Source organism: Lycorma delicatula, chromosome 4 (assembly GCF_047948215.1).
Source record: "Lycorma delicatula isolate Av1 chromosome 4, ASM4794821v1, whole genome shotgun sequence".
NCBI classification, from domain to species: domain Eukaryota; kingdom Metazoa; phylum Arthropoda; class Insecta; order Hemiptera; family Fulgoridae; genus Lycorma; species Lycorma delicatula.
Window position 1 is genome coordinate 6,276,850 of NC_134458.1, and position 25,500 is coordinate 6,302,349.

Here is a 25,500-nt window from a genome sequence, read left to right on the forward strand (position 1 = left end):
ACTAATCTGGGAGTCATATTTTTTTTAGCATTGGTTGATTATATTCCTCTATATTCAATATTGATTTTATTAACAATTCCCAAAATCTTCTGATTTATTTTTCTTTTTTTATATGAAATAATGTTATACATTGCCCAAGCATTTACAAGTACAGTGTCAGAAAGTTCCAAACTTAAATTGTTATACATTCATTTACATTATTTCCTTTAAACGGAAAAGTAAGATGGTGTTTTATCATTTATATCTACCACTTTCTTAGCGTTGTAATCAATCAAACACTATGGCTTTAAAATAGGTCCTTTTCTTTATTAAGTTTTCAGGAAAGTATTTTATTTGTGTCATGAGAAGGAACTGTTGTTAATGTGTTAACCTATCTGTTATTAGTCCAATTTATGACTTACTTTCTCAGTTTTGTTTCTTACTACAGTTTACGGCACCTTTGCGATCTCTCCTTAACATTCCACAGTATTTTATTTTGTGGTCATAAAGTATCTCAGGAGGAATGCCAGAATAATAATTGTATAAAGTTTTGCCTTCATGGTTTACTAAATCACCTAATAATTTAAGAATTACTCATTCAGAATGATTTTGATCATGGTTTGTAGTTGTAACTTTACATTGGTAAACAATTACATATGAAGTATATGTTTCTGGAGTACACAATTTGTACAATTTAAGCCGTACTTGTGTTTTTTGTTAGGTAAATATTGACAAAATATCAGTCTACCTTATAAGATATAACTAATTCATCATCTTTATCAGATCTTAAAATTTTTAGAAAATTGTTTGCCAGGGGTGACATTAAAAGTTCTATATTGGCAAGTCTTTCATTTCTCATAGCTTCATCTTCATTATTATTAAAATGTAAATATCTTAATAGTAACTGAAACCTGTCCCAACAGCAGTAATGAATTCATAATGACAAATTACATCTTTTGACCAGTATAGATTAATACTAGATAATTTAACCGATCCCATAGTTATTGTTATAGAAAAAAGATTTAACAATTTTTCCTTGTTTTGTAGAAATTCAGTTGTATAAATGAGACTTAGCCTTATGGCCACCTTTGTTTTTCTCTTGATTTGTGTAATGGTTTGTCTCAGCAATAATAAACTAATATTTCATCAGTTACAAAGAGTTTATAACATTGGAGATTACTTTAATCACTAACCTATACATTTATTTAGACTTAATAAAGGGAGCGGCAGAAATAACTCTCCAGTTTGAAGGGCTAATAAAAAAATACGTAATAGATTTTAGTCAAACTTTTATTATACCATAATAAGAATTATCATTGCCATTTATTGTATATCTAAATGATTAAAGTTTCACTTACTTAAAAATAATATCATTTAAATGGCGACCGTCATTGTCTATACACGACTGAAGCCTCACTTGGAAATTGTGCATTACTCTTGTCGTCATCTCTTGTGGAATTTCCGCAATTTTGTGTTGGATAGCAGCTTTGAGTTCGTCGGTTGTCCTCGGTTTGTTTTTTTAGACTTTACTCTTTAAGTAGCCCCATAGAAAGAAGTCACAAGCAGCAAGATCGGGTGGACGAGCTGGCCACGGCATGTTACTTCGCAGTGAGATTAAACGCCCTGGAAACATTTGTCTTAGGATTTCCATAGATTGTTGCTGTGTGAGCGGTTGCACCATCCTGTTGATACCATACAACACGATTTCCAATTTCATTCAGTTTCGGCTTCAGGAAGTTGTTTAGCATGTGTACATAACGTTGAGACATAACTGTTGTAACTGTTCGCCCTTCCTCCTCAAAAAAATTCGGGCCTATGATTCCAAAGTCTGCTACAGCACACCAAACTGTAACATGTTGGCTATGGAGAGGTTGCTCATACAGTTGTCTAGGATTATTTTCTGCCTGATAACGAAAATTTTGCTTATTGACATAACCTGATAAATGAAAATGTGCTTCGTCAGATGAGAGTACGACTGCATTGTTTGGAACATTTTCAAGGATAGCGTGACAAGATGCAATACGACTGGCCCAGTCACGTTCACTAAGTTCCTGCACTACCATTATTTTATACGGGCGGAAGTGCAGGTCTTGGTGTAAAATTCTTCTCACTGTTCGATCAGATATTCACAAGCTGGCAGTGTGCCTACAGGCTGGACGCCTTGGAGATCGTGTAACTGCTTGCTGGAGTAGTTGAATGTTCTGTGGAGTTCGAACGCTGCGAGGTCTACCTGGCGGTGGTTTTTTCATAGCTGAACTCGTAACTCTAAAATTTCTAACCCGTGTTAGAATGGTTTTCCTGTCAGGGATTGCACCGTGTCGACTTATCCCGAAGTGTGTATAAAATAATCGCTGCGTACAGATTACAGAATCACCATTTTTAAAATAAGTTTTGATGACGAACGCACGATGTTCACCGGAGCGGTGAACATGGCATAGAGCATGCCATGTTAGCGACTGAAAATTGCAACACCAGACCTGCACTATGGAACCAGTCTGGACCCGCCTACTACCACTAGCGCTGAACTACGACGGTGGCAAATTCGGGAGTTATTTCTGCCACTCCCTGTATATTGGTAATCTGGGAAATTTGTTGATGCAGCGAAGATATCCTTGCATTGACAATGGTGGAAAAATCTTTCAGCACTGCTGCAAATTTGTTGTTTATACTGAAAGGAGGCTCTAACACGGCTTAATTATCCAAAATAGGCTGAGATGGGTCATCAATGAATTCCTCTTCATCCTCAAGAACAGCAGTGTTTCTTGTATCATCAGTGCCAGTAAACTTCTTTCAAGAAACTTTCTTCTTTAGTTGAAGATGAAATAAAATCTTCAACTTCAGATGTATTATCTAATTCTGATTCACTCCCAGATGAATCTTCAGAAGAATTTTCTGCAGCTGCAGCAATTTATGCTCAATACAAACAGACATTTTGAGTGAGAAGACATAATTGGATTTTACATACTATTTTAAATTTATTTAGATGTAACAAATTATGAAGCACATAAGCACTTTATAAAACTCAATTACGTTACACTGAATACAAGTGGACTTCAGTGAACTTTAACTTCAGTTCCCTTATATACTGAAAAATGTATGTGATAATGAAGCTGTTTCAAATATTTTTCATTTAGGAAATGAACTCGTCAATTTGTCATTGAATGTCACATTTTGGTATTTATTCTGTAGTCATTTAACATAAAAAATGTTTGTACTGATATTAATCATTCTGAAATTATTCTGTCCACTGTGAAGCATATTAAAAATTTTTGCACATGTAATAAATTTTACACCACATTTGCAGGGAAAAGTAACATCATCACACGATGAAGTCATTATCTTTATGTGAACATCCAAAAATTGAGTCTAGTACCATAAACTGTAAATTTTATATTCCAGTGGTGCGGTACAGTCACCCAGGTCTGGTATGAATTTAATCCTTCTAACATCAGAATTTATTCTTTATAATTGCTCAGTATGATATAAAATGATAAATGAGAAGGATAGATGAAAAATACACCTGACACACTGAAGGGAAATCAAGGAGAGAATAGGATGCCTCAGTATAAATGCCTAAACATGACATATGTAACCAGTACCACAGCCACAGCCAACACGTTAAGTTTTATGTGCCTTGTTTATGGCCTAGATTGAGCTTATAATATTTCTTATCTTTCTTATAATTTCAAGTTCTCAAACTAATCCATCATGCAAATTTTTTTCTTTCAGGATTTTTAATAAGTAAAGAATAGGATCTGTTTGGTGATGATAGTTAAATTAAAATTTTTAATTTTAGTCTCTCAACAGGTGGTTCTGTAAAAGATGCAGGAACCAATGGTACTCGTCATTCTAGCATTCTACATAACTGTTCTCACAAAAAATAATATTCTTACCTTTTTTAATTGTGTTATACTTACTCATTACTGAAATATATATTACATGTAAACCTATATAATAATGTATTACGTGCACATCACCAACATGATTTTATGATATACACGTAATTTGAGTATATCTTATCATTCTGCTACATAAATTTATTTCTTTTACTGTACACTAATGAAGCAGTTTGTTAAAAAAAAATTAAATGAACTCAAGAGGTTTAAAAGAGCCTTGCTGTGACTCATCAGATTTTATTACAAAGGTACAACCCAACTATTTCTTTTTACAATGACGAGCTTCACTGTATTGTAAGGCTACTGTGTTATCATCTGAAATTTTTTTACCACCCAATGTTGAGTTTTTGTTATTGTTTTTAACCTGAACAGCGATTTTTATATTTATAAAACTTTATTGTATTAGTTAATTTTATGGTCACTTCCTTATCAATGAATGATGTACTGTGTACACAGATTAGAAATTTTTTATCATTGTAATACATATATTGTACTGGGTGATTCAAAGAAACGGGAAATTTTAAAGATTAAATAACATTAATGAAAAATTTTTTTAGAAAATGAATTTTATTTCATGTAATTGTACAAATGTTGCCATTTTAGGATACATACATTTTAGTTTATTTTTTAAAGATGACATCTTGCAGGTGATCTCCTCTTCTACGTAAACACTCACGAAGTCTCTTCGTTAAATTGTTCATGGTTTGACGTAACATCTCAACTGGAATTTCCGCAATTGCTTCTCGGATATTTGCCTTCAGTTCTTCCGTTGTAGCAGGTCTACTGTGGAACACTTTGCTTTTAAGGTGACCCCAAAAAAGTAATCGCAAGTTGAGAGATCAGGCGATCTGGGAGGCCTTCTAATGTCACCATTTCGTGACACGTTGTCCAAACAATCGGCATACAGCTCCCATCGATATTCGTGCAGTATGTGACGTTGCTCCATCTTTTTGAAACCAGGCTGTGTTAAGAATTGGTGGAAATCTCTTTTGTTGTTCCACAACAAAGGTTTCAAGCATGGCTATGTAACGAGCCGACGTCACTGTAATTTTTATTCATTATACTGACTGACTGATTTTCTGCACTCATCAAAAAGCAAATTCCACATTGCTTTCCATATCGTTTTGTCCAGATCTAGAGATACAGTTGAAGGATTTTATAATTATATTTTGCTGGTGAAAATGTAAGTTAGTTGGAAATTAATTTTTTCTCAATTGAATAATCAGACTGACCTTTAGAGGTCCTTACAAATCACAATTAACTGAAATGCACTAAATTTTGTTATGAAATTTCTTTATGACATACCTTAACACATATCAGTATTCCACGTATCAGTTCATTTCATCATGACTGTTTATTATTATTATCTTTTATAACTGCATAGGATCACTTTAGTCAGTCCATAACCAAATCTCTTTGATGGGACTGTTTGGGCCTTGCGGTCCTCCCAGTAATTTTTTATATGTTCTGATCTTTGTGTCCTTTCTAGTGTTGAAAATGTTCGTGTTTTGAATTTTTTTCTTGTGATTGTGAAGCTAGTGTTTTTTTCTCTAGATTTTCTTGTTTAATTTTATCTTATCTGTTGTGTCTTCTGATATAAGGTCGATTTCCTTCAGAACTTCTCTTATTTCTCTGATCCATCTGCATCCTGTCTTGGGTGTTTCTCGAGTCGAGATTGTACTGTACTGGTCATTTCAGAAGTCTTAAATCTTGCATCCTCATGATATAGCCAAAGAATCCTAGTCTCCTCTTATGCATGGTTTCAGTGATGAGTTCTAATTCTTTGTACATGACTTTGTCAGGCACAATCCACCACTGCCCGTTTTTCTGGTACTTTTTATTGATGCAGGTTCTTCTAATTATTCTTTCGATTTTCTGGGGGCTGTCTGCCTCTGATTGTTTGTTCAGGTGGAAGAGTGTTTCTTCTACATAAGTGACTTCTGATTTTATAACTCTATTGTAGTGTCTTATTTCTTCATTTCTTGATAGGCATTTTTTATTGTAAGTGTACCAGGCTAATTTTTGAGCTTTAGCTATTTTTTTCTTCTTATTTGGATCGTGGTTTTTTCATTTTGGTTGTTTGTTATTATTTCTCTGAGGTATTTAAATTGGGTTACTATTTTGATTTTATTAATGTTTATGTTTGCTTTTTTTAATCGTGATGGTTTTTGGGGCATAATTTCTGTCTTTTCGAATGCTATTTTGAAGTCAGTTTTATTTGTAATATTTTGAAATTCTAATATCTGTGATTTAGCTTTATCAATGTCATTTGCAGTGCCAAGTTGTTGGCAAAACCAAGACAATTTGTTTTGCCTATTTTTATTTTTGGAGCATTTTTTGAGTTATTCCCTCATTACTGTTTCTAAAGCACAGTTGAATAATAATGGTGAGAGCACATCACTTTGGTATATTCCTGTTTTAATCTCAAATGGTTCCGAGAGTTCGTCTTGAATTTTACTTTCAACTTACTGTTTGTGAGGGTCAGTTTTATCATGTGTATTAACTTAGTATGTAGTCCGAGGTCTCTTAGAATGTTTAGTAGATATTCTGTATGGATGCAGTCAAGCTTTTTTAAAATCTACAAATGTTATCACCATTACTCTGTTTCTTTTTCTGTTCTAATCCATAATTAGCTTGGACTCATGATCTGGTTTGGACAGCTACTCCAGGGTCTGAAATCTCCCTGGTATTCTTCTAGTTCTTTCTTGAGTTGTGAACCGATCCTGTTGACAATGATTCTTGAAAGAATTTGTGTGTTGGTGTCTAGGAGTGAGATTCACGTATAATTGGTAGGATCTGTTTTGGCCCTCTTTTGTCTAGCAGATGGATGAGGGCTGTAATACAGTGTTCTGGTCATTCTTCTTCGATCCAGATGTTGACAAGCTGCTGATGAAGGGCAATTTTTGCTGATCTTCCTGAATGTTTCCAGATCTCTATAAAAGCCTGATCTTCTCCTGCTGCTTTATAATTTTTCATTTCACTCAGTGCTTCATATACTTTTTTTATTGTGGGAGGGTTGATGTTTTTTGACAGTGTTGTTATTGGGGTGTTGTGTTGTGTTTAGGGGTTCTGTCAGTTTGTTGTAATATTTAGCTAGGATTTCTGCATTGTCTATATTGTTATGGGCCAGTTTTTTTCATTCATTATTAGTAGGGTTGGGATTTGTATTTTTGGAGCTGATTTTTGAAGGTTTTGTAGTAGTCTCTTGACTATATTTTATTAAATTCTTTATTAACTTCAGTGTGCCTTTGTGGTGTTGTCTTTTTATTCTCCTTAGGGTTCAGGTGGTTTCTTTTTTTGTTTTACTAGATTTTGAAAGTAAGTTTCTGATTTTTGGGGTTTGTGAAATAACCGTGCTTGATATCTTTTCTCTACTTTTCATCATATTCACTATTCCACCATTGATGTTTTTTTACAGTGTTTATTGGGGCCAATTCTTCTGTGATTTGTTTAAGGTTGTTGACTAGATCTTCGAGTTTATCCATGATTGTTACTTTTTCAGTTGTTTTTTGGTAATTTTCATTTTTGATTAGTTGGGTAGGGTCCATTTTTCTTTTAGTTTTAGGGGCTTGGTATTGTTGCTTTCTTTAGGAGTAAATTTAACTTTAATTTTGACTACATAGTGATCTGAGCCTGTGTCTGCTCGGAGGAGGACCTTTACATTGCAGATCTCCTTGTGGTGGTGTTTATCCATGAAGGTATGGTCTGGTTGCCATTCTCCTTTAGTGTAGTTGGGATGTTTCCAGGTTTTGAGTTTTTGAGGTTTTCTCTTAAAATATGTGGATTTTGAGATTAGTTTGTGGTTTCTGCAGAGATCAACAAGTTTCTTTTGGGCAGGCAAAAGAAAACAAACCATTTTCCTGTGATGTCACAGTATCTTCTTTCACTGTCTAGTTGAGCAATGAAGTCTTCGATTAATTGTTCAACATGGTTTTTGTGGTGTTACTTATAGTCAGGTCAAGTAGATACTTTTCTTTTTCTTTACGATCTTTTGAAGAGTTATTTTTAATATTAGTGGGTGCATGAGCGTTTATTATAATGTAGATTTTATTAGATGTTTTTAGGGTGAGTGTTGAGATTCTTCGGGATTGTGACTTGAATTCTTGGATGGAATTTATTATTTTGAGGCTGATTAAAAAGCCTGTTCCAAATTGTGGGACATTTTTCATCACTCTCTTCTTAGATATACATTTGTAGAGCCTATATCCTTGAGATTCCATGGTATTCGGTCAGTGTTTTGTATTTCCTGCAGACCCATGATCAGAATTTTGTGTTGGTCTATTAGGCCAATTATTATATTTAGTTTACCAGTCTGCGTAAGCAAGTTTACGTTTTGTGTAGAAATGTAGGTAATTTACTTTGGTTTATATAAAATGCCGAATAGCACAAGCGAAACGAGCCTTCAGTAAGAAATATAATTTGTTTACATCAAAAATTAATTTAAATGTTAGGAAAAGATTTTTGAAAGTGTATGTTTGGAGTGTCGCTTTATATGGAAGTGAAACTTGGACGATCGGAGTATCTGAGAAGAAAAGATTAGAAGCTTTTGAAATGTGGTGGTATAGGAGAATGTTAAAAATCAGACGGGTGGATAAAGTGACAAATGAAGAGGTATTGCGGCGAAATAGATGAAGAAAGAAGCATTTGGAAAAATATAGTTAAAAGAAGAGACAGACTTATAGGCCACATACTAAGGCATCCTGGGATATTCGCTTTAATATTGGAAGGACAGGTAGAAGGAAAAAATTGTGTATGCAGGCCACGTTTGGAATATGTAAAACAAATTGTTAGGGATGTAGGATGTAGAGGGTATACTGAAATGAAACGACTAGCACTAGATAGGGAATCTTGGAGAGCTGCATCAAACCAGTCAAATGACTGAAGACAAAAAAAAAAAATACTTTGGTTTGATTTTGGACTTTGTATTTTTCTTGTTCGTGTGTGCAGTGTTGGGGCATTCCAGTTCTTCTGATCGCATGTTATCTTCTAAGTGGCAGCTCACCATATCTGAATGTTATCTTCTCTAAACTCTGGTGTTGCTTGGTTCTGCCTGTGTTGGGCTTAGGTCCTGAGTTAACAACTGTAGATGTGATCTAGTGAGATTTGACAATAAATGAAACTGTGAAGTTTGTTTAGATTCAATTCACCAGACAAATTTCTCCTATTTTTTCTGGATATATCCAGGCGCACCTCATGGAGGTTCAATTCAAGTTTTGTCAAAGTTGTTATTTTTTAGAAAAGTTACAAAATCTAACCTAAATTTTGTACCCCATGTGTATTTATGTAAAAAAATTATTATTATTTTTTTTTTACTTGATTATATAACAATTCCTCCCTGTAGATGTAATCCAACTAAAAAGTATTATCAACTTAGAGGTTTAAGCAGACCAGCTTTGGCATTTTTTTTTACCGGAGAGTAATTTAAAAGGTTGTTTATTCAGAAGAATCCTAAAAATTATTGTACATGTTTCTCACCCATGCTATTTTTGTACACGGATTGGTATTTTTATAGGAATGAATTTGATGTGTTAGAATCCATTAGGAAAAAGAAATTGTTGGGTTACAGACTCATTAGTTCTATTGTATTTTCTATAAAACTGTACAGAGCATGAGTTTCATTCTTCATAGGTACCCAGCACCATATTATTTGTAACATCCAATTCATATTTTATGTTTCCAGTCACCATCCTTATCTAAGTCATAACATTAACATAACTTGAGTGGTAATAAATATGATTCAAACTGCTCTTTAATCTTTCTATTTCATATGTCTCTTATTCACAAACAGTTTGAACTTGCTGTTGAAACTTCTGTTTTAGAATACTGCACTTTTATTATCATTGAATTAGATGGTAGCAAATAATTCTGTTTCAAAGGACATGACATTACTGAATTTATATTTAGACTATTAAAATATTCATCACACTGTTTTAAAATAGTGTATCATCAGAATGGCAGTGTACTTTTTGCAAGCTAAAAGATGACAGAAATATTGACCCCTTTGAAAACATACCATTAAATTTACAATCAAATACAGTTTTCACATCAGAACTGGTTTATATATACCACTACTTCAAAGATTCCAAAATAATAAAATTTCAGAATGGATTTATGAAGAGTGTGTCCTCATTGCAGAAAACTGATCAGTATTTACTAGTCAAAAAAGAAAAAAAAATTTATCATAATCAGCTAATTGTTACCAATAATCTTTTGTTGAATTTAAACATCAGCTCCAAAAGTTACAGAAAAGGTCCGCCAAGATGCTATGATATTTTCGCATTATTTGGTTGTTATCTTTTAAAAAGTATTGTAAACCAGTTATTGTAATCTGAAAACAAAAGTCTTGTTCGTAACGGTTATGCTGAACAATATTAATGTATTGAATTGTGTCAAAGGCAAATTTTTGAAGTCAAGCGTTTCAAATGATGTAAAATTCAACACTAAGTTATTAGATAAAAACAATGTCTACGATTTAGTTGAAATGTCTCAAAAAGTTTAAGAGAAATTTAGTTTATATATAAAAATCTTCAAAGTAAGAAATAAATCTAATTGTTCCATGACTACCATTTTTTTGGAGCTCAGACCACTCCAAAAGAAATGAGTTCCATAGTCTCATATTAGTTAATCCTGTTATTACATAAAAAAAACTTTTTTGACTACAATTTATTTTGGCCTCTAATTTTTTACTGATTACTCAAGGATTTTTGCAGTTATAATAATAAGTTTCTTATGAACTACTTATGAGGTACTGAATCATGGATATTTAATTTGCAAACATTCCTGTTTCTGAAATGTGAAAACTTAAAATTGACATATTATTTAGTTTATGATTTAATGTCAATGTTTACTTTTCTTTGACAAACAGTATGATTTTTGCAGCAGTATTTACTTTTCTTTGACAGAGTATGATTCTTGTAGTAATTGATGCGTAAAAAAGGAAAATCTTTAACTGAAAGTGGATTTTGATTTTGTTATAACAGAAAAACTTCAACAGGATTTTTCTGAAAACTATGTTTTTTTTTAGTTGTGACTAAACAGATTGTAACAGAGTGTTACAAATCTTAATATATTTTAATCATAAATAATTCATCAAATGTAATACATAAAATGTAATTTTCTTATAATATCCAAGCAGTAAAAAATTTTTTTGAAAATAACAATACAGAAAATTTGTAATGTAGTTGTGTAAATGAAAAAAATCCACAAAACCTATTTGTCCTTATTCAGTCACTTTTTGACAGCACATCATGTTTTCTGGATACCTGTTGCACTTTTTGATGATCCTGGAAGAATTTAATAAAAACAATGGTACTCCTTTGGAATTATCTAATTGCACAATTTTAATAAATCATTTTTTTTTTCTAAAAAAAAGTTTCAATTTTTTATTGTACAATCTACTGCATGTAGCTTAGTCCACCTTTTTTTACAACATTTAGCTCTTTTTACTGATCAGTATAATTGTTAACTAAAAATAATTTTTTTTTATCTTTTTCATATCTCATTAATTTTATGTTTAACCACATATCTTTTTTTAATTTTTATCAGCATCTCTTATTTTGTCATGCATAAATATCCTAGCTATATCTTTTATATCTATAAAGTCATCAAATCAAGATACTTTTATTATGTATGGATGACTGGTTTTATTTCTGTTTCTTTTTGACAAAAGTAAACATATTCAGCCAGTTATGTATAACGTATATGGAAGATTTCATTTATCAAATGTTAAAGACTAGACAACAAAAATCACAGTACCACTAGTAATAACTCATCGCTTATCCACAAGGTGGACTCCTTTGATCAGTTGATCCTATAAATACAAATATCTTAGAGATAATAGTGAATACATGATACTCTGCTATTTCACTGTTAAAAGAAATATTGAGTATATGTACAACATTGATGAAGTCTCGATTTGTCAGCTTTAATACCAGAAGTTATACCAAGTATAGATTCACTATTAACCAATTTCCATATAGACACCTCTTCATTTCAGTAGAAGTAAGACTTTAGGAACTTGTCATATCTTAACATTCTATAAGTTGCACAATAGAACTTGGACCACTTTACCACTAAAAGAAAATATCTTTATTCACCCATTAAAAGTGGATTCATTCTTACTTCTAAGCCAATGATATAGCAACTGTACACTAATATACATGCACATATTTTTCTGTCATAGGTACATTTGCTGTGATATGTATGATGACGAGTAAACCTGTATTAGAATATTCAACTTCATTAGACCCCATTGATGTTAATAACAGTACTCATCTGTTACCGAATAATTTAACAGATAACCAATTAACACCTATTCAAGTAGCAACAGCTGTTTGTTTCATAGTTGGATTATGGCAGGTATTGTAAGATTATTTATTTTATATAAAATTTTGATGGTCTATTCTTGATTATTCATAAACAATTTATTCATCTTGCAGCTTAGCCACAATGCCTCATGACTTATTCATACAAAAAATAAAAATCATATATTCTTAATTTTATCAATTTTTATTTTTGCACATACATTATTTTTTCTTGTTATTTGTTATAATTCACTTTATAAACTTAATATTTGTTACTGGGAATATGAAGATATGGGAATATGAAGAAATTTTTTAATGTATGAAAAAATGTTAAAAGCCTGACCAGAATTCTAACGTATAAAATCTATTGTTTGTTCTATTACAGACAATACTTTTTTAATAATTATAATTTAGTCATAATTTCTTTCTTACCAAAGTATCAACTGTCGAAAGGTTTAAAGATTTGTGTCAGATGGCGATACTTCTTGAATGTTTGTCAGAAGAGCTAGCCTTCCTTTGGACAAGGTTGATAGTTCAAGGTCTAGCTGAACTCATATTTTAGCGTTAATGGTTGTAATTAAGAACACACCCTGTCCTGGTCATCCATGAATATAACAAGTATAGTTATACTCATTACATGAACTAGTGAAATAATTGCCTACAGGTCATGAATTAAGAAAGTTGCACCAGGTATCTGGAAACTTCAAGAATGTCATACAAATCTGTCAAAAATTTTTTTTTCGCTTTTATGTGGTCTTGTAATAATAAATTAGTTAAAATTTTATATTTAAAATTGTTGGTTTTCCAAATCCTGTTTTTCATTGTATTTAAATTTACTCCTTTCATTGACCTTCCCGGTAGTCCTTTTACCAACCATTACCACAGATAGGATAATCAAGGACTGATTAATTCTCCGCAGGCTAGCTGATCTCTTGGAGTAGTAGCAACTTGAGCCTTTGATCCAGAAAATCTTGAAATCCAGTAAGTTTGAATCCTGGTCAGGCTTGGTATATTTCATATGCTAAAATGATCTGTTTCATATTCCCATATACAAACTTTGAACTTATGTAGTGAATTAATTATCCAGAAAAAATTATGGTCTACCAGGTATTATATTCTTGCCTAGAATGCAAAGCCTGTTTTCTCTTTTTTTTAGATATGTGTGAAATTATTGGCATAAATGTATTTTTAACCAATATTAATGAGCTTTTTTCTTTTTTTTTTCAAATTAACTATTTTGTATGCTGAAAATTAAATTTAAAAAATCTTTCTACTTTGTTAAAATAATCACAATTAATTATTTTCTGTCATTTTTTTTTTTTAAAGTAACGTATCCCATTGATTTATAGAATCTAGAATGAGTAGTAATAATTACTATATTTGTATTATATTTTTTGATTTTTGCATATGAACAATTTTTTCAAGTTTCATCAATACACTACAAAGTACTAAGAAATGTTGAAGTTAAATCATAAATTTTAGTTGCTTTGATTTTAGCTGTATTTAGTGGATTTTAATTAGGAAAAAACTAGTTTATCCTTAACTATCTAATTTTTTCCTCTCTTTCTTCATTACATGTATTAATGAAACTTTAGCAGGTAAACAAAGAATCTTTTCATATTTTATAATTTTCATTTTATTATTTTACTATTTTGAATACAAACAAATCAACTGTAGATTTATTTTTTATGAATATAAAACATGGATGCATATCTCATTCATATCAAGATAATTTATTTTTTAGAGATAATTTATTTATTTTTTAGAATTACAACATAGGCAATTTTGCACAAAAAATCATTAATAACTCATAATTATTTATTTATGCTTTTCTTTTATAAACTATTTATTTTAATTAAATATGTTTAAGAGTTATTGCTGTAATAATGCTATGATACCTGATGATAATAGTTATTAATAAACAAAAGGTTGTTGAGTATGTTTAACTTTAATTAACCTTTTCTTTGCCAGTTGGTAATAAGATAAACTTTGACAACTTTTATTAGAAATATCTAGCATAATTTTTGTTATTGAATTAACAAAAAACATTTTACTTAAAAGGTCATATCATCTTTGCAAACATAGACTCTAACATATTTGTAAAAAGCAGGGTGGAATTATTCAAATATTAAGGGAGTAAAGGGCCCTAATCTTCAATCTCTTAACTCTTATTGATTATTAAATATTCAGTTTTTAGATTGATATAGGATACTAAATATTTATGAGATTTTTTAAATGTATTTATTATAATTACAGTAATTGTATTAATCTGTTTGTTGGCAGGTCCTCTTTGGTCTACTACATTTAGGTTCTCTTAGTGTTCTTATGTCAGAATTTCTTGTTAGTGGTTTTACAACGGGCGCTGCTGTAATGGTACTTACATCTCAGATGAAACATATATTTGGACTGAAACTGCCACCTCATACAGGATATTTAAAGACTATTTTTGTAGGTTTTTTTTACATATTATACATTCAGTTTTCTTTGATGTAATCATTACAGAAGACATTTAACATGAAGTATCATTTGACAAAAAAATTTATATTAAAAATGTTTTTTGTTCACGTTTTATGTCACTACATATAAAATCCATGTATGCCTGCAAGCATTTTTAGATGAAAGGAACCCATCCTTTTGAAAGAGGAAGAGAGTAGAATATGTTATGTCATGTCTATACTGGCTCAAGTACATAAACATCCACTCTACTGAACTATTTAAGAGAAACCATTAAATTTATATATTACCTAATTTGGGATTCATTTTCCTTTTTGTTACTTTTCTTGATGCTGATGAGATTCGTTATAAAAAGTTTGGAACCTTACGTTGTTCACAATAGTTCAAAGTTGCTTCACTCATACTGGATTCTGTTTAGAAATTGAACAACATGAAGAAAATTAGTTAACAACTTCTGAAATGTTTGATTGTATCCCAGTTCTATTCAGTTTCTCTAAATGAGTTTATGAGCATCTCAACAAGAATATACTTATGCCTCCATTATTAACAGATTTTGACATTATGAAAATCCATTAACATTAACAACAATTAGTTGAAGGGGCTGTCAAAGCTGATACTTTAAACAGTGATTGTAAAAAGCTACCACTTTCTATCACCATAGAAGCAGTTATGATTCCGTTGCTTTGCCATGTTCATCAGTGTTAACTCAGAAAGTGAAATGTTTGACTGTATCAGAAAATTTTAAATATTTATCTAAATTGAATAACATAGTCTTTTTAAGAAAAACTAATCTAACTTTTTAAGAAAAAATTAATCTAAAATCTGGTAAAATTAAACCAGAAAAATAAATAAATAATTCTTATATAAGTACAAAAATATTAAATAAAATATCATTTATTGCATTATTTTTATTCTACAGTACATAGAAGTTCTACCCTCCCTCTTTCTCATTTTATTTCACTTGTAATTCCCTTTTTGTTCATCTTATTCCTTTTCTCTTTGTTTCTGTAACATATAATTCGGTTGTATGAAAAATATCTGGTTTATAATTTCACACTAAATATTTTCCACCTTATTTAGATTTGATTATATTATGTGGATTATAGTCAAACAATTATATCTATTACTGCAAAGTGTAATAAATTTGCTTATAATTCATATTAATTTTGTTTTTCTTTTCAGACTTACATTGATCTCGCAGCAAATATTAAATCATCAAATTTTTTAGCGACCGGTATGACATTCATTGTCGTAGTCATATTGACTGTGTATAGTGATATTCTTAAGGTAAGATGTACAACATTTCATTACATATAATTAAAAAACAAAATAAATTTTTATTCAATTAATATTCACACAAATCGATATTAAAATTCATTAATTAACTGAGATTCAAGCTATGATAAAATATAGACACATTTATTTTGTTATCAGAATTTATTTATTTTTAATAGTTTTATAACCTTTACCATGAGTCATATGTAAAACTAAATCTTCACTGCAATGAGTCGCTCTGTATTTACATTAAAAACAAAAAATAAAATTATATCGTAATAAGATGGTAGAAGGAAAAATAGTCATACTGTCCTCATTTAAAAATTGTTCTGAATAGTTCTGGGTTTTTTAAAAATTAATTTGTTAAGGTGACTTAAACAGTTATATTTTTGTTCATTTTAATTTTTGTGTTGAAGTTTATTCTAAAACTCGTTCTATACAATAAGAGCCATTTTAAAATTCCATTAGTTTCTTAATAGGTTACATATACTTGTCATAACATAGGAATCTGTTATGGGAAAATATGGTGGGTTAGGCCTTCCCATGTAAAATATTAGTGGTTTGACCAGGGCAGGTGCTCAGCTTACAGTGGAATTTATTGTTGTAATGCAGTAATATTACTGTAGTATTCAGTCGTAATGCAGATGAAAGCAAAAATAGTTCCATCTGCAGGAAAATCATGGCTACATTTTTTTGGGATTCTTATTATATGGTATTCGTAGACTACCCAGAAGAGGCAGGACCTTCACCGTGAAGTATTATCCTTCATTACTGGACCAGTTGAAGTGTACTGCTCAGGCTAAACATCTGTATCTGGCAAAAAAGAAAGTGCTCTTTTACCACAATAATGTACCTGCACATGTCTTGGGTTGTTGCGACAAACTCCACCATTTATTCTTCAAAGTGCTTCCTCCTGCACTGTATTCACTGGATTTGGCTCTCAGTGATTACTTCCTCTTCCCAAACCTGAAGAAATAGCTGCTGGATGATTCACTTCAAATGATGACGTCAAAGCTGCGACAACTGCTAATTTTTCCAGAGTTGGACAAATTGCATTGCGCCGAGAGTGTAAAAGTTATAGGTCAAAATATATCAAATTGCAAGAATACTATGTTGAAAAATAAATAAAAAATTCTGAAAGATATTTTGTTTTTTCAGTCAGACCAAGAACTATTTCTTGTTATATAATGTCTTATTATTTAACCTGCACAGTTAATTTAAGAACATGTAAGAGGATAATATTAGAAGATGTATATTTGTAAAAATACCTTTCTAGGTTGTTTTTCTCGCTGCTACCAGTAAAAAAATATTACTATTGTGCGTAAAAGTAAAGTATCAATAAACAAGATAAAGCCCAATTAGGTAAATAATAAATTCGGATAACTTAATATAACTCAAAAATATAAAAATACTTTATTAAATATTTTTAAAACAAGTGAATCAGTTTTTTAAATAATTTTTTATAATCCGTCATTGAAATTTCAAGTTCAAAACTTATAAAATTTTATTGACACCAATTTATTTACGTTCTGCTATAACTAAAACATAAAGTGATGAACTTACTATTATATAATTATTACATAAATAATTTATTCCTACCCTGCAACAGTATTTCCATTTTTTGAATCTTAAAAAGGTTAAGGATAGCATCTGCTGGTTAATTCATCTGATTAGAGTGCCTTTATAGAATTCCACATATTGTGGCATTGCACATTTTTCATACAGTTTATATAAATTTCTCTAATTTTACTATTATTTGTGATCTTCATCTTTACAGAACCCTTGAAGTTATCTTTTACGCCATATATTATACAGCATTTTTAGAGCACAAAGTTGTCAAAAGATGTCAACAATATAATGAATCACCTGAATCTGTTTGTGTGACGAGACAAATGATGTAGGGAAAAAATAATTTCTTCAATGACAATGAAAGCTACACTACTTTTGAACATAGTCTCCAGCAACATTAAGACACTTGTCTCATCATTCTGTGAGCTTTCTAATTCCTGCAGCATAGAAGTCCTTACCTTGCTGTTTGAACCATTCGTGTTCCACTTTTTTGACCGCTTCGTTGTCGTCAAAAAAGCTGTGTAAAAATTGTTTGAGCTGGCCAAACAGATGAAAATCAAACAGGGCAAAGTCTGGCCTGTAATGAGGATGTGGTAACACCTCTCAACCCATCCTCAAACCGTTCTTTGAGCTCAGAACAGATGCAAATTCAGGTGTCTTTATGGCTTGAGTCAACTGTCTTGGAACCCATCTTGACACATTGTGTAATAATTCAGCAAGTCGTGAATGATTGAATGCATGGTTCCAGCAGTAATATTACACAAACTAGCAATTTGGGAAATTTTGACTCGCCTGTCTTCATAAATAAGATTGTTTATCTGATTTTGCAGCACAGTAGTCAAAACTTCAATTGGTCTTCTGAAGCGTTGGAGATCAGTCACACTTGTTCTGCTTGAATTAAACTGTTTTTTAATTTTTAAAAATTGCATTTTAATTATTTGATTAATAACTAATTTTACTCTTATTTTGAATGACAGTGCTCATTAGGTAGGTCTGTACCATCAAGCTTAAATGAAAGAGTGTAAAAATATTTTATTTTGGGTGTGGTTAAAAAAAATTAGTACTGTATTTATCTTTATTTGCACTGTAATACTGTTATATATATTTTTTAAATCTTAATCAATATCTTTAAAAAAAGGAAAAAAGCCAAAGAAATATATAAACATCACCAGCTCTATCCTTTTTCTACAATCATTGAATGGTAATTTTCCCTGAGACAGGTCCTTTGGACTATGTCCACCTCCATTCTCATCTATTTTTGATTAAACTTTTGAGGTTTTTATAGTTTCCATTTCCCTTTAGATCATTTATTATTTTTTAATTCTACCATGCCTTATATATCATATCATACCAGTTACGGCTTAGTTCTTCAATATTTTTCACTACTATGTATTTTTGTAAAATAGAGCATTTATTTTGGTGTGTCTATTCTTTTTTTTATAAATACATTTATTTTCTAAAAAGAGTTTTAAAAATATTATTCCCTTTCTGAATTTATGAAGTTATGCTTCCAGTAAATGTTCTTGAAGCCATATAACAGCTCCTTCAACAGGGGTTGTGTTGTCAATAGCTTTCATTAATTTACGTATCGCATAAGTAAATTTATTTACTGCTTAAGTTTACTTTTATGTATTTAAAAAATCTGATGTGGAAAAGACATGACTTTCTTGTACGCCTATTAAATTAAATTTACACCTTTTTTTTAAATGAAAAATACACAAAATTTTATTTCATTAAAAACTTATGATATTTTTTCTTTTTTTTGTTATTATTGAATTATTATTCATCGTAAAAGTTTTTTTGCAATTAGACGTTAATAATTATTGATAAATCAATATATTTAAATTAAAAAAAAAAAAGAGATGGAGTCTGATTTGAACCGATCCTTCCCCTAAGATCTAAATATTTCATTAATTGACATTTTATTTGGCTATAACTCTGGAATCAATGAAAATAAATACCACTTTGATATATTGTTGAAAAGCCCCCAATGAGAGCTTATTACTGCAGTTAAGAAAAAGTACAAAATCCAAATTTTTTTGGATTCCTTTACTTCATACAAGAAAGTAAAAATGGTAATATGAAAACTTTTAAAATAGCTTAAATTTGTTTGTTGTCTGTTAGTAATTTGTTTAAACTGTATAATACCAAGAAGTGCAGCATTTCTATTGACTTATTAAAAATTTAATTTGTAGTTCTCTGATACTAAGGAAAAATCATCTGAAATACTTTTTCTTAAGCAAATAGTAATCGCCTCAGGTTATAAGTTGCTAATAATTGAATTAACAGTTTTAATAATAAATTATACATGCAGAAGAGCACTTTTGTACTGGCTAAAATTTATCTCTTTGTTTGTTCACTATTAAAAAAACAAAAAAAAAACAGTTTTTTTATATTTGTTAATAAAAAATGATTAATAAATGTCTTTACTGAAATAATTTTGTTTCAGCCATACCTTAGTAAAAAGTTACCCGTGCCTCTTCCAGTAGAATTAATAATTATAACTGGAGGCACTCTGGCATCAATATTTTGGAAGCTTCCATCTGAATACAACATTACAGCCGTTGGAAATATTCCTACAGGGTAAATACATCTCTAACATTATTCCAATAAAGTCTAAAAAAACATTTATAAAATGATTCATTGAAAATAAATGTCTGACACTGCAAAGAACAATTTGATACCAGCCAAGATGAGAATGTGTATTCACATCACACTTACATTATTACTGTATCTTCAAGTGTTGTATTTATTCTCAGTTATTTACTTATTTAATTACTGTACATAATAATTGTGTATAATTTTTGTTTTATAGTTGTTTGATTAATAAGGCAAGTTTTTCATCTCTGTTAGATAAAACTTTTGTAAACATTTTAAATTAAATCCAGAAGATGAGATTACTGGTATAAAGAAAGATATTGTTAATTTTATTTTCAATGTTTATAAGCATGACAGAAGAATGTATAAAACATTATTACTTATTTCCCCGACTTAACATATTCTTTGTTGTTGAATTGAATAATTAATGGATTTTAATAGTTAAATAAAATTATACCTTAAAGAACACTCAGTTAAGGCAGTTATTATTTATCAACTTATATATTTATTGAAGACCCTTTAAGTTATACAACTTACATTAATTTTTGCCTAAATTACTGTTTGCAAAATAACCTTAAAATAATAATAATAATCTGAGTGTACTTTGTAGACTGTATTGTACAATAAAACGTTATATACATTAGTGAATTAATACCATAAAAAATTCAAATTTAGATTAAAATTGCTCTAAATCAATCTAGTTTTTTTTTCATTTTAAATTTATATCTAGTTTTGACCAGATTTTTTTTCCTAAATATTTATTCATTTATCACAAAAGAAATTAAAAAAGATGTTGTTTTGAAAGTTTTATATATATAACACTTAACAACATTCATTAATTTACTGTAAATTTTTTTCAAATTTCTATCTGTACTGAAAATTAGGTAGGCTGTATTGAAAATTAGTTTGTTATTATAGAATATGTCTTGTTGTAACAGAAGCTGTTTGGTTCTATTTGTGTATCATTTAAACATTAACATGTGTGACATAGTAGTATAAAGTAGATAAATATTTTGTTTTGTATTATCGGGCTTATAGACCCTTAATTGAGTTCACACATTGCTTAATGAATCGCAGTGATATACATACATGTTGTCATCAATTGATCTTTTTTTTTAATATTTTTTGTTTGACATACTCACATACAAAGTTGTTCAGTAAGTAATTGTATTTTTTTTTTAATTTATACTGAATTTTTGTAATAATTTATCCTTTTCTTTAAAAAAAAAAACTACCCCAGAACAAGAACTTCAAAACTGTCAGTTTTTTATGCCAACCACAAATAAAGAGTTTTTAAAAAATTTTACAGTTCATTCCATCATTACTTATTGAAATTTTTGTCATAAGTTGTAGCCAGTTTTGAACACTTGTGTTCCCTTTTCATTAATTTTAAACTTGATTATACACGTAACTTCCCTGAGTCGGCTAAACAAAAGGAAGCCTGAATCTTCCGACCAGGTTTCACCTGATTCAAGAGGTTATTGATTGCATAGTATGGTACAGTCATGCAGTACATGTACAAGTGTTATGAAGAAAAAGCATTTCTTTTCTCATTAAACAGCATCGACCTTTTTATTTAAAAAGATTATGCTATCCTTCAAAAGATTTCGTCTTTTTTCTTCAGAAGATCATGAACATCATTTTACCATCATGTCAATTCTTAAATTGTTCTTGATTTAAAAACTTACATTTTTCCTCCCGTGGTTTATTGTTTAGATACAATCTCATAATGATGAATTAAATTGCACTTAGTCATTATTTTTTCTAATAATCATTTAAATGTTGTCACTTCAGTCCCTAATAATAAATAAATAAATCTTTATTCTGATCGCTACATTAAATAGATTATATAGATCACATCAATAAAAGATAAATTATAAATATAAAAGCTGATTATAAGATAAAAAATTGGTGTGTTAAAGTTTATATTAATATTAAGAAACTAGATTAAATATAAAAAATTACTACAAAAAACTAAATTCATAAGCTACTATTGAAAATTATTTTGAGATCATATTGAATAGGATGCATATAAATTTTTTTGTGTTTTTTAATTAGTATTACTTAAAAATTCATCAACAGAATAATATTGTTTACATAAAAGAAAAATTTTTAATTGTTTTTTAAATAAATTGATGGGAACAGTTTTCAAATAGTTTGGCAATTTACAAAAAATAGCAACAGTAGCATGATAACGACCTTTCTCCTAAGCCAAAGTACTGTGTTGAATTGTATGAAAATAGTTCCATTGCCTGGTTTAGTAAAGGTGGATATTGTTATTTTTTATAGTATAAGTGGCCATTTTTTTTTTGTAGCAAAGATTGTACATTCTTAAATATAAACACTAGGATAAGTTAACATATTTAATTTATTAAATATAAGTCTACACAATTTTGTATGTATGGGTGCCAGATAATGATCTTGTAGCCCATTTTTATATATTAAAAACTTATTCTCACTTTTTTGAGGGAGCCCTAAGAGATGACATTATTACACTTTTTATGAGAATATATGTAAACATAATAAATATTTAAGAACTATGACAAGCTTAGCATTTTATTAAGGCTTTTCAGAGCAAAACAGTAGAGCTTGATTTGTTAATGGACAAATTTTTACAATTTATCTTTTCACTACAGTATCTTGACTAGTATGAACTGACAGTACTCGAACAAGTCCATCAGAATCTGGCTGAAGATCTCAAATAACCTCAAGTTTCCACTTTAATGGAGGGAAATGATTATCCTTGATCAGAATAACTGTACCTCGTTGAAAGTTCATTTATGCCCATTTACTGCATCGCTGAAGAAATGACCAATAGACCATTTACACCACAGTTTGTGCATGAGCTGTTATACATGTTGCCACCTACTCACCCTATTGAGAGACATATTACTCAGGTCTGGAACGAGAAGTTTGGTAAGAGATTCACATGCTTGAAAATGACCAGGTGTTAAATAGGATAAATTTGAAGGATCATCAAATAATTTTGACTTTAGCATGGAATTTAAACAAGCCTCAATCTATGTAAGAAATATTGTCATTTTTTCAAGTGTTAAAAAGATGTTCCCTATAATGCGATGAAGTTGGAATTTCATCAACTTGATTGCACTCTCCCAGAGACCTTCAAAGCACAGTACTCTTGGGGAACTGAACTGCTACTGATAAGACTATTGGCAATGCATTGCCAATTTTAAATTAATTCTTGAGCATATCAAGTATACCATGGAGCTCATTATAAATGTCAATGAAAAGTTATATCCATTATCGCTGAAGATATTAGTACAATTTCTATGACAAGCCATGAATCAACTTAAATCTGCTATGATCGCCTTTAAACTTTGATCATTCTCAGTTCCAAGTAAACAGCTCAAATAGCAAGGCCAAAATGTAACACTTGATCTATGTTTTACTGCAACTTATATGATGTACACCAGACCAGTGAAGTCAACACCAGTGTTAAGAAATGCTCTCACAGATTGTACTCAAACTGGTAAGCAATCTTAGAAATGATGAAGTTATCATCAGTACTTATATATGATAACTTTTCTGTCAATTTGAATCTCATCAAGAAATCTAAGAGAACTGTAAATAGTCTTTCACCCTGCTCTAAAACTAGAGGAAGTTTGTCATCCCAGTTAAGGATTTTCTTCCATATTCGTTAGATGTATGTCTTATAAGACGAGTATAACCGTTGGAATCTTGTAGAGTTTACCACTGTTTAAGACAGTTTTCAGAGGTGTACCCCACCACTTGCTAAGAGTGATTTCAGTTCTGAAACCAGTTTGATTGTTGAGTTAAATCCTGAACAACAACAGATCCAGCTTAAATTTTTTTTTTTTTCTGAAGGATTAAGTGAAATTTTCTTGTGACATTTGTGCCACAAGAATATTTTATTATATTATATATAATAAAATATGTATAATTTTTTTTTATTTGAGGTTTTAGGGGCATCAACTACTTTAGTCATTAGCCTGTTTCCATGTTAAAAGAAAAAATATTTCTCTCTCATTGCGGTAAAACACTTACAACTTAGTCTTGTCAATACAGATCATCTAATGAAAACTTGTCGTGGGATATTAAAACCCCCAAAAGAAACGCAAGATGACGAGGGTGTAAAGAGCCCTTGCCAATTGAAAACAATTAAAAAGACACATTAAAAAACTTCAAAACTTGTTGAAGTGCATTAGAACACACAATCCATTTCTATTGATATGTTGTTAGAAAAATATCGAAATAAATTTTAAAAAAATACTTTGTCAATAATTTTATCAAAAACACATTTGAACTTACTTCCTTTTAAGATCTATTATCTAAGTTTTCCCGTAGGCCATTCCTTTTTGCTTCTCTTTTCCATCTTCCAAAAGGCCTCAACATTGAATTCCAATGTATGTGAGGCCTCGGAAATGGAATCCTCTGAGCACAGAGGATCCTTTACTATCTCAGATGCTACGGTCAGTAGTGCATCTGAGTCGAGACTCAAAGCACTCCCCACTAATACTTGTGGGGCAGCTGAAATCCTTGCCCTCTCACTTAAGGCCTCCATGCTTTTGGAGGCTCCATTTTTGTTTATCCTAAATCTTCTTTCTCTAATACTTTTATTTCTATTTTCTTAGTTCTCTGTATAGGAATTTTTTCAATTTCTACTTTAACTTCTTCTAATGGCTTCTTTTTCATTTTCTGTTCACTGTCCTTCGCTTTGGAACTGGTTGAAGGCTCATTCCTCGATGGTAATGAACTCTTTTATTCAATAGTTTGTTTTTGTCTTGTCAATGACCTTGGGCTGCTTTTCCTATTTGGTCAACTTTTGATCTTCTGATTAATGATTTGTTCCACTATATTGCCTGGCTAAGACTGGTGCTAGTTCAGTTATCATGCCCTTTGGTTTAAAAGTGGTTGCAGGGGCAGCAGCAACCTGTGCTTAGCATGTGACCTTTGACGATTTGCTGAGAACAATTTTTCTGGCCTCAAAGTAACTGACCATTTGAATGGACTTTACCTCCTGTATTGCCACTTCTTCCTTGTATTTCGGACAATTTCTTGATGATCTCACCGATATGATATCCATTACAGTTGTGCAAACTGGTGGATCCCTACACGAGTCATCCGGGTGTAATATTTCTGCAAACAGACTTGTTTCCTCGTGCATCATACTGCTGTATGTCTGACCCTCTGGCATCCAGTACACTGCAGTATAGTCGGGATGAAAGGATGAACATCCAGTGTATGAAAACCAGCCCTTATTTTATCTTGGCACTTAGGTCTATTAAACATTAAACATGTGACACAGAGGGTAAGACTTCTCCATTGCGTCATGTGTTCAATTGTCAACATGCAACAACTCCTTTGTGCATAAAGCTCCTCAACAATTTCTTCTTCAGTGCAATTTAGCAAATCCCTTCACACAACAACATCTTTGAAAGCATAAA

The 25,500-nt window shown here is 30.6% G+C and overlaps 1 protein-coding gene across 7 annotated transcripts in view; it reads left to right on the forward strand.

The window, feature by feature from the left end:
• The window catches only part of LOC142323067 (solute carrier family 26 member 6-like), a 169,606-nt gene that overhangs the window by 100,604 nt on the left and 43,502 nt on the right, over positions 1–25,500 (forward strand). For all 7 annotated transcript variants that reach the window (XM_075362207.1, XM_075362208.1, XM_075362211.1 and 4 more), the window contains 4 exons: positions 12,058–12,233; positions 14,462–14,626; positions 15,815–15,919; positions 19,926–20,059. In XM_075362207.1, coding sequence (XP_075218322.1) covers positions 12,058–12,233; positions 14,462–14,626; positions 15,815–15,919; positions 19,926–20,059 — 580 coding nt within the window. The remainder of the gene's footprint in view (positions 1–12,057; positions 12,234–14,461; positions 14,627–15,814; positions 15,920–19,925; positions 20,060–25,500) is intronic.